Below are 11,130 nucleotides of genomic sequence, written 5' to 3' on the forward strand. Positions count from 1 at the left end.
TCTTATGATTCTTGGTGCTATAGTAAATGGAATCGATTCTCTAATTTCCCTTTCTGTATTTTCATTGTTAGTGTATAAGAAAGCCACTGATTTCTGTACATTGACGTTGTATCATGCCACATTACTGAATTGCTGTAAGAGTTCTAGTAGTTTGGGGGTGGAGTCTTTTGGGTTTTCCATATAAAGTATCATGTCATCCGTGAAGAGAGAGAGTTTGACTTCTTCATTGCCAATTTGAATGGTTTTTAATCTCTTTGTTGTCTGATTGCTGTTGCTAGAACTTCTAATACTATGTTGAACAAGAGTGGTGAGATTGGGTACATTGTCAGGTTCCTGATCTGTCCAGGAAGACTGCAAGCTTTTTCCCATTGAGGGTGATATTTGCTGTGGGTCTTTCATAGATAGATTTTATGACATTCAGGAATGTTCCCTCTGTCTCTATAGTTTGAAGTGTTTTAATCAGGAATGGATGTTGGATTTTGTCAAATGCTTTTTCTGCATCAATTAGGACCATGTGGTTCTTCTCTCTTCTTTTATTAATTTGTTCTATCACATTGATTGATTTGCGAATGTTGAACCATCCTCATAGCCCAGGGATGAATCCCACCTGGTCATGGTGGATAATCTTTATAATGTGCTATTTGACCCTGTTTTCTAGGATCTTGTTGAGAATCTTAGAATCCATATTCATCAGTGATATTGGTCTGAAATTCGCCTTTTTGGTAGGGTCTTTGCCTGGTTTGGGGATCAGAGTAATGCTGGCTTCGTAGAAAGAGTCTGGAAGTTTTCCTTCTGCTTCGATTTTTTGAAACAGCTTTAGGAGAATAGGTGTTATTTCCTTTTTGAAAGTTTGGTAGAATTCCCCAGGGAATCCATCAGGTCCTGGGCTCTTGTTTTTTGGGAGGTTTTTGATCCCTGCTTTAATCTTGTTACCAGATATCAGTCTATTCAGGTTGTCAATTTCTTCCTGGTTCAATTTTGGGAGTTTATAGTTTTCCAGGAATGTATCCATTTCATCTAGGTTGCTTAGCTTATTAGCATATAGCTGTTGATAATAACTTCTGATGATTGTTTCTACTTCCTTGGTGTTAGTTGTGATCTTTCCCTTTCATTCATAATTTTATTAATTTGGGCTTTCTCTCTTTTCTTTTGGATTAGTGTGGCCAATGTTTTATCGATCTTATTGATTCTTTCAAAAAAGAACAGCTTCTAGTTTCATTGATATGTTCTATTGTGTCTCTGGTTTCTACCTCATTGATCTCTGCTCTAGTCTTGATTATTTTCCTTCTTATGTGTGGAGTTGGTTTGATTTGTTGTTGATTCTCCAGTTCTTTAATGTGTAGAGACAGCTGGTGTATTCTGGATTTTTCAATTTTTTTTTGAGGGAGGCTTGGATGCCTATGTATTTCCCTCTTAGGACTTCCTTTGCTGTATCCCATAGGTTTTGGAGCAAAGTGTCTTCATTCTCATTGTTTTCCATGAATTGTTTCAGTTCTTCTTTGATCTCCTGGTTGATCTAAGCATTCTTAAGCAAGGTGGTCTTTAGCTTCCAGGTGTTCGAATTCTGTCTGAACTTTTCCTTGTGATTGAGCTCCAGTTTCAAAGCATTGTGATCTGAGAATATGCAGGGAATCATCTCAGTCTTTTGGTATTGATTGAGTCCTGATTTGTGACCCAGTATGTGGTCTATTCTTGAGAAGGTTCCACCTGCACTTGAGAAGAATGAGTATTCTGTTGTTTTAGGGTGGAATGTTCTGTATATATCTATGAGGTCCATCTGGTCCAATGTATTATTCAATGCTCTTTTTCTTTATTGATTTTCTGCTTCGATGATCTATATCTGAGAGAGGCATGTTAATATCTTCTACTATTAATGTATTCATATCAAAATGACTCTTTATCTTGATTAACAGTTTTCTTACGTAATTGGCTACTCCCATATTGGGGGCATAGATATTTAAAATTGTTAGATCATCTTGGTGGATAGTCCCTTTAAGAATGATGTAGTGTCCTTCTGTAGTCTTTAGCTTAAATCTAATTTATCTGATATGAGAATCGGTACCCCGGTCTTCTTTTGAGGCCCATTGGCATGAAAGATGCTTCTCCATCCCTTCACTTTCAGTCTGGGTGTATCTTTAGGTTCAAAATGGGTCTCTTGTAGACAACATATGGATGGGTCTTGTCATCTTATCCAATCTGCAACCCTGTGTCATTTTATGGGTGCATTTAGGCCATTCACATTGAAAATGATTATTGATTGATACGTTTTTATTGACATCATGTTACCTTTGAAGTCTTCCTATCTGTAGATTATCTCTATATTTCTGTTCAATGCTAATCCTAGGATTTTTCCTCTTTTATAGAACCCCCCTTAATATTTCCTGCAGTGTCAGTTTGATGGTTGCATAGTCTTTTAAGCCTTGCCAGTCTTGGAAACTCTTTATCTCTCCATCCATTTTGAATGTCAGTCTTGCTGGATAAACTATTCTTGGCTGCATGTTCCTCTCATTTAGTGCCCTGGATATATCTTGCCAGCCCTTTCTGTCTTGCCAGTTCTCTGTGAATAGGTCTGAGGTTATTCTGATGGGCTTTCCTCTGTAAGTAAGGAGCCTCTTTGTCCTAGCAGTTTTCAAGAGATTGTATTTAAAAATTATGATTCCTCAATTTGACCATCAGGTGCCTTGATTTTTCTTGGAATCTATAATCTTGGGTGGAGACCATTCTGCCTCTAGTACATGAATGCTGGTTCCATTCACGAGATTCGGAAAATTTTCATGAAGGACTTGTTCCACTATATCTTCTAGACTTCTTTCTTTCTCCTCCCCTTCAGGGATTCCAATAATCCTGATGTTGGAACGTTTCATGTCATCATTTATTTCCCTGATTCTGTTTTTATGGCTTCTAAGCTGTTTGTTCCAGGCTTACTCGTGATCCTTTCTCTCTATCGGTTTGTCCTCCAGATCACTAATTCTATCTTCTGTCTCAGTTACCCTAGGTTTTAGAGAATTTAGATTAGATTGGAACTCATTGAGAGCATTGTGAACACCATCCCTGGTGGCTTTCAGTTCTGCCCTAATCAATTCCATTTGGTCATCCATGGCTTTCTCCAACCTAGCTATTGCCTGGATAATTGTGAGCCTGAATTCTCGTTCTGACTATTGTCTATGTTGATAGCCATTAGTTCTGTTGCAGAAGGCCCATCCTCTGTATTTTTCTTTTGTTGGGCATTCCTCCTCCTAGTCATTTGATCAGAGATGACTGAACAGATGTAGCTGGATGTATCGACTGTGGCGCAGTCACGGTGCACCCTGGAACGCTTCTGAGAAATCAGGATTCCCCACCCACACGAGAGAAAAAAGAAAAGAAAAAGAAAAAGAGAGAGTGAAAGAGAGAGAGGAAAAAAAGGGAAGATAAATGAGAAGGTTCAGCCCAAATGTGCCCCAAGGTAAGATTTATGAAGGATACAAACAAAAACACACAAACAAAAAGACTGATAAAAGTAAATATATATATATATATATATATATATATATATATATATATGCGCAAACAAAGGAAGAGCCTTGTCAAAAAGAACCCCAAGTATAATATTTATATACTATCAGGACAAACACAAAAACACAGAAACACTGGAGAAGAGAAAGATGGGAGAGTGGTGATAAATTCTCAGTGTGGGCGAGGAAGTTTGTTTTGATTCTTGCTGGATGTATCTTGATATCTTTGTTAAAGGATTCAACTTTCTTAAAATAAAGGGGGATTAAAAATTGGTTTACCTATAGGAGTAGTATTGACTGGGGAAAGGGGATTACTTGAAGTTTAACTCTATATGAATATTAGAAAATAAAAACAAAAAAGGAATAAACTAGACTAAACTAAACTAAAATTAAAAAAAATTAAAGAAATAGAAATGCAAAAGAAAAACACAGGTGTATGTATCAGAAAGTTCAGGTTAGAAGGTTATTATGGAATTTGATGTACTGGACATCATACTGTGATGGTAAATAGGTTAATAAATTATCTATATATAAAAAAATAATGAACCAGAATAGTGGGGACGAGTTAAAAATAAAAGTTGTCCTATGAAGTAGTGGTGGTTGTTCTCTTATAGTTTTTTTTTTTTTTTCTTTCCTGGTTGGTTTTCTGGGGGAGGGGCCTGCCACGTGGGTTTTCAGTCAATGATGTTCCCTGAGTTAAGTTCTCCTCCCCCCTCAAGGGGATGTGCTCTGAGAAAACCGTTTTTTTTTTTTTTTCAGGCTTTTGTTCTCTGGAGGTTTTTATGATTGTTCAGTTTCTTTTCTCTCGCCCTGACCACTTTTGATGGTTTTTGTAGGTTTAGAGGAACGAAAACTGCACCCTGACCTCCCTCTCAGAGAGAAGCCTCTGTGGGTGTGGCAGAGCCCATATAAATTCCTCCTTAGCTGCTGGCAGAGCAGGTTCCAAGTTGCGGTCCCAGGGGATGCAGGATCTTCTGCTTGTACCCAAAGCCATGAGTGCCAGAGAGGTTCCAAGCAGCGATTGCACACTGAGGTTTTCGCACTGGCCGGGGCTGGGAGTGCCTGATCTTTCTGGGTCTAAGAGCACGGGGCTTGCGCGCACATCTCTCAGGGGAGGGTTTGGGTCATGCACACATCTCAGGCTTTGATAGCAGGGCATGGGTATGAGAGCACCAGGCTGGGCCTTCGCACACCTCTCTCAGGAGAGGGTGAGGGGCACGCACATCTCAGGGTCTGTAGCACAGCTCAGCATTCTGCTGTCTGGCAAGGCTCCCAGCCCTGGCCCAGGAGCCGGACCCCAGGCATTCTTGGGCGCGCTGGCAGCTCAGGGATCAAGACCTGGTTTCTCTGCAGCACTCTCTCTGGCTTAGTGCCAGGGTAGGCTGTCCTGGGTCTGGGGACTTAAGCCCCTGTCCCTAGCCACCCCGATTCTCATACCCCTCCCCCCCATGATCCTTTGACCTTTTTGAGTGCTTTCAACCAGTCTCCAAGTTAATGCTGGTCCCCAGATGCAGGGCACTCTCGTATTAGGGGTATTACTTTCCAATCGGTCACCTCTGGTGGATCCCTCCCCCTTTTGCTTATCTTACAATCAGTCTGACGTTCCCACTCCACTTTACCTGCCCACTGGCATCTTCTGCCCCTGTAGAGATCCAGACGTGTATAATTCTGATCTCAGGCTGATTTCATGGGTGACTGGAGTTCTTTGGTAGGTAATCAGCTCACTTTAGGGTACAGGTTGAAATGGTGCCCCTCCTACTTCCCCATCATCTTGTCTCCCCGAGTCCACTTGTTAATGTTCTGACTGGTCCGACAGGTGATGATGACTCCTTTTTTTGGAGCCATGGACGGGATGGCAGGAGACTGGACCAGCACATTTTCTCCATGGGAGGCTGAACCCACACAGCAAACATTAGCAGAGTCTCAGGATATGTACATGGAAGTCACCAGTATCTAGTTAGGTAGGACAGAGAATACTACTTATTTTTAAAATAAGCCAAATTCATCTGTGGAAAGATTCCCAATGAAGAAAGAAAATCAGGATGGAAAATCATACCCAAATATTCTCACCTGGAACCCAGAGGAGCAGAAGGCCAAGGACTGTGATGGAGTCACCATCTTGCTGCTTTCAGTGGGTCCAGCGTGTTCATGCCACACACCCAGAGACTTTGTTATTAGACTTTGAGAGGCAGAAACACTTCAGATCTAAGAGGAAGAAAATATGCAAACTATGGGGCATTCATATTGCTTAAATACTCAAAAATTAAGTTTGTCAGAAGAATCCCCCACTGGGTCCCATTCTTTGCTGGGTGTGTTAAGTCTCCCTCTTCTGGGCATGTGGAGGTTTTGAAAGCGCTTACCCCATGCTGGGCCAACTACAGGGTCTACCAGCAGGGGGCATGGCATATGATGTAATGCAGTCCTCTGGTGGACTTTGCTTTCACTGGCAGTGAAGAACGGGTCACATCCTCAGTCATGGCCCAGAGCTACCTTAACCCACTCCTCTCTGCTCCAGTGTGTCGTATAACCATTCCCAGAGCATCCCGCCAAGCCATACTCTATCAATTACATCCTGTTAATTGCACACGATGAGCGAGAAATGGTGAGGACTTCGCTAACTTGCAAAAACACATTTGCTCCAATAGTGGGATGCAAACCCTACAAAAATTCACGTGCCCCCCCCCCCCCCGGTGGCTATGGAGGGGGTTCAGATATCAGAGGAATAAGGCATATCCTCTCCGAGGTAAAGGACAAGTGCTTGCATCTTGTACCTCCAACCACTGAGCTTGAAGCACAGTATCTTGTTGAGTGTCGAGTATTGAGTGTTGAGACAACACATTCCACGCTTGGGTAAGCTACACCATTCCGTTTATCAGCTAATTTTGAAGTCACCAGTGTAGAGTGGACACAGAGTCTGGAGAGACTCTGTATCAGACTTAGGTCTCAATGCGAGTGGCCCTATCATGTGGGCCCTAGGACTTCTCCTATGATTTGGTGGTACATGCATCTGTATCCAGAAGGATGTTGTGGACACTCTGGCAAGCCCAGATGAAGACTCATCTTCATCTTGGCCCTTCTCAAGAACAACCTCTTCACTGTTTAACAAGTAGTTCCCAGCATAGCACAGGCCCTGGTAGACCTGTCCACAGAACATCAGTTAACTGTGTGACAGAGCTGTTTGTCCTAAACCAGAAATGTCAGACACACCAGATTGGGTGGAGCCCAGCAGCAAACAATCTCAGAAAGGATATAGTATTTTCTTTAGTATTGGACCCAGGCAGATTCAGCAGACACACTTAATTTATGGGACAAGAGTTTCAGATCACCACAATACTCACCACTCTTGCCCAAACACCCCTGCATGAGCTACTATTTTCAGCCTCATGAGGCTTTATACTTAATCCATTTTCTTATTTCTGTATTCTTGCTGCCCCAGCCACAAGGGACCTTCTGTCCCAAAATTAACTAATTCCCAGAGGCAGTAAAAGACTTGCCCAAGGGCATATATTTGATATTCAAGCCAGACAACCCTGAGTTCAAATCCTACTCTTTCCCTCTCAATGAGACCAGCAATCTGTGACATTTCCCTCTACCCAAATCCTCCTGGCTACCAGAGGGCAAGGGGCACAGCTATAGTCCGCAGCCTGCTGAAATTTTCAAACTCTCCAATCCTATGTGTGAGTAGTTTGTTGACTGTGCTTCTCCATTCTTCTCATGAAATATGCAGTAATAATACAGGCCAGCAGTACTTCTCTCTGCCTGTGCGTCTCACCTCGGTACTGTTCGTGCACCTCGGGCATGCTGTGTGTTCTGTTCCCAGGGGACTATGCATTTAGTAAAAACTTCTTACTGCATTGTAATAGCTCTCCTGTCTTTGTTTCTTAGCACAACTCATTAAACACACAGGACCTGCCAACCAGCAAATAGTGAGAAAGGACTCCAGGATCAGCCCTGGTTCGAATAATATGTTGATGTAAGTTAAACTGAACAGCTCCCATACCATTCTGTAATGAAATACGATGTTTTTTTTTAGTAGGTGCTCAAAGAGCACAAATGGTCATTGACTTAATGTGGCTGGGGAAGTGGCCTGAAGTAAGGACATGGATGCCCTACGGCGTGACTGGCTAAGAAAGGTCTGGAAGGAAGAGAGTGGAAGGATAAAAGAGGAAAGATCAGAGGCAGAATTATCCACTCCCTATCCTCTTCCTCCATATCCTTTATAACCTTTGGTTTTTTTTTTTTTTTTGATAAATAGATACTGAATTTTATTAAATACTTTTTCTGCATCTGTTGAGACAATCCTATGATTTTTACCCTTAAGTTTGTTAATGTGACATTCATGCTGATTGATTTATTGATGTTAAAGGATCCTTGCATCTCTGGAATAAATCCTACTTGATCATGGTGTATGATCCTTTAAATGTATTGTTGAATTTGGTTTGCTAACATTTGGTGGAGGATTTTTGCATCTTTGTTCATCAGGAATATGGCCCCTTCTCTTTCTGACACCAAGAGCTACAGCCTTGTCTACCATCTCCTCCTGCTCCAGGCAGGCCTGGCACCCCAGAATGGGATCTGGGAGGGGAGGCAGATGCATATAGCTTAGGCTCCTTGAAAATACAGAGACATGATAATGTGGACATGCAGCTTGCTCCAAACTGCACATAAGTGAACAAATGTTTCATTTCAAACTCCGTTATTTGCCTTATAAGTATGGCCCTTGTGGGGATTCCACTGGAAGTATCCCCTGAGGGGAGGTTGCTCCACCCAGGCCTCTCAGTCGGACTCCAGCCTGTCTCCGGGGCTTTCCCAGCTGGTGAGGTGGGGTGTTGTAAGTACCCGATACGAGGTACAGTGGCCTTATTCTCATTTCCTGCTTACTATTCCCTTCCTGTATGTGCATATTCCTTTCCTCTTCTGTTTCTATTAGATTTTCTATAATAATAATAGAGTTTTCTTTCCTTTTTGAAGTCGAAACAGGGCTGTGGTGAATCTTTTGTGGAGCATGGGAGATGAGGGCTACTGATGTAAATGTTCATCACAATAAAAAATACCTTGGCAGCAACATCTAAACTGGCATTGACCACCCCACTAGGCGCCCTAGCCTACTTCCCTTGACACATAAAATTAACCATCATCTAGAGCAAATTCAGGAGCAGAGCAATGGGAGAATCGACCCTTTGTGAGGGTGAGGTGTGGATCCCCAGGCAGGGGTACTTGATACAGGCTCTGTCTGGGTTCAGGAAATGGCTCATGTCATGAAGCAGTGCAGCAGCCACGGGACCCATGGAACAGCCAAAGTGCCACCTGTCAGAGGAAGACTCGGGCATGTGCCCCACTCGGAGGAAAGATGGCTGAAGTATTGTGGTTGGACTTGCAGTGAGCCCGAAGCCTCCACAGATTGCCCTCCTCACGGGGACTGCATGCTCATTGTTTTAGAGAACCCCACCCCTGCCCCCTTACTTCTGTTTGAGAAGGAACAGCAGAATGAGGGACAGGTGAAGGAAGTTTATATGGTACCCAAGCAACCCTGCCCTGACTTCCCAAACCCCTGGAGGGAACTGAATTTTCTTGAAGGCACCTAGATTTCATTCATTGGTTAATTCAACATGAAACAGAAATATTGAACTAAAAAGATAGAATAACTGAAAATCAGGATTCAGACTTCCCCTAGTTCCAATGGGGGTCCCACATGTCTCTCGAGTGAGGAAATTCTGGGCTTGTCTTCCATCTATTCCATCTCTCTGGCCCTTGCACAGCTCCGGGACCGAGGTCAAGTGTATGCCACTTCCTTACCCATCTGCAGGAGAAAATGGCTTCAGAGCTCGATGTTCTGAAGTCAGAGGTTTTATAAAAAGTTGGGCCCAAAGTTCTCCACTTTCTTTTTGTGCCTTCCTATTCTCTTGCTCCTTCCTGCCTCCCATTATTTGTTTCCCAGCATATTTTGTTATTTTACCAGGGTTATTGATATGAAGAGTCGAGTACATCTTTTCTGGAAATTGAACCCATTTAAAGACATTTTTCTTTTTTTTTTTTTTTTAAATTTTATTTATTTATTTGACAGAGAGAGATCACAAGTAGACAGAGAGGCAGGCAGAGAGAGAGAGAGGAGGAAGCAGGCTCCCGGCTGAGCAAAGAGCCCAATGTGGGACTCGATCCCAGGACCCTGAGATCATGACCTGAGCCGAAGGCAGCGGCTTAACCCACTGAGCCACCCAGGCGCCCTAAAGACATTTTTCAATTGAAAATGGAAGCTTTTGAATTGATCTTGTAGCACATTGTCATTTTAGAATTTCTAAGATGTTCCCAGAGCTTTTGAGTTGACTTTTGTGTGTTCCTGTCATACAACTCTATTTTGGAGTTATTTTTGGCTTCTTACATTTCCACTGGGCACTTTCACAACCCACTGCTTATGAGATTTGCTTCTGTTCCCCCAGAGTGCTTTGCATAAGCCCCTCCAGGGCCAGACCAGTGGCTCAGGCTGTATAAAAGGGGCCTTTGCTCTGTGAGCTGAGCTGTGTCGGGCACGCTGGGGCAGCAAGATGGTGTCACAGAGGCAGGTCCTCCTATCCTTGTTGCTGTGGGTCTCAGGTGAGAAGCTGAAAAGTGCCATAGTCCTTCTGGATTAATGTCATTTTATACAACTTTCTAAGATACATAATGAGAAACACTCATTATTTCCAAAATAGACCCAACGATGTACTGCCATGTGGCACCATTAGGAAGCACGTTTGCAATGACATATTTCAGTGTGACTGGGATAAAGTGTGTCTGTATCACCATTTTTCTGATTGCAGGTGCCCATGGGGACATCACGATGACTCAGTCTCCAGGCTCATTGGCTGTGTCTCCAGGTCAGCGGGTCACCATGAACTGCAGAGCCAGTCAGAGTGTTAACAACTATGTAGCCTGGTACCAACAGAAACCTGGGCAGGCTCCCAGGCTCCTCATCTATGCTGCATCCAGCAGGGACACGGGCATCCCAGACCGGTTCAGCGGCAGTGGGTCTGGGACAGACTACACCCTCACCATCAGCAACATCCAGGCTGAAGATGTGGGAAGCTACTACTGCCAGCAGGGTTATAGCTCTCCACCCACAGTGCTTCAGCCTCGAACAGAAACCTGCTCCCCGGGGCTGAGGGTCAGGGAGACTTTGCTGCACCAGCTGCTTCCTCCCCACTCAGCCCTGAACATGTGAATTCCCTTATCTGCCTGAGAAGTCACTTCTCCTGACATACTCCTTGCAGGGCTTGTAAGTGCCAGCAGAAAATGAAAAGAGCTGACTTTTCCTGCATCCTCCAACCTTTAAAAAAAGATTTTATTTATTCATTTGCCAGAGAGAGGGAGAGCACAAGTGGGGGGAGCAGGAGGCAGAGGGAGAAGCAGGGAGCCCAATGCAGGACTCTTTCCCAGGATGCTGGGATCATGACCTGAGGTGAAGGCAGCCACTTAACCAACTGAGTCACCCAGCGTCCCTCCTGCATCCCTTTTTGTGGGAGGTTAGTGAAGACAAATGCTGTGAAGATGTCTTAGGGATGCTGCTGGGGGTTTTTGTGCCCCAGGAAGCTGCATTTTTCCCAAGGTCCCATGGCAGGAGTGAGCCAGGAAGGTCTGTCTTTAGCCTCTGACAATGGGC

General features: G+C 43.6%; 1 gene segment (V, D, J or C); it reads left to right on the forward strand.

Annotated features, from left to right (window-relative positions):
- Positions 1-9,950: 9,950 nt before the first annotated feature.
- On the forward strand, positions 9,951-10,707 carry LOC131807779 (immunoglobulin kappa variable 4-1-like). The segment is given in 2 exon segments: positions 9,951-10,085; positions 10,292-10,707. Coding segments are annotated over 2 exon segments (450 nt in total).
- Positions 10,708-11,130: the final 423 nt, after the last annotated feature.

This window comes from Mustela lutreola, chromosome 9 (genome assembly GCF_030435805.1).
Source record: "Mustela lutreola isolate mMusLut2 chromosome 9, mMusLut2.pri, whole genome shotgun sequence".
NCBI classification, from domain to species: domain Eukaryota; kingdom Metazoa; phylum Chordata; class Mammalia; order Carnivora; family Mustelidae; genus Mustela; species Mustela lutreola.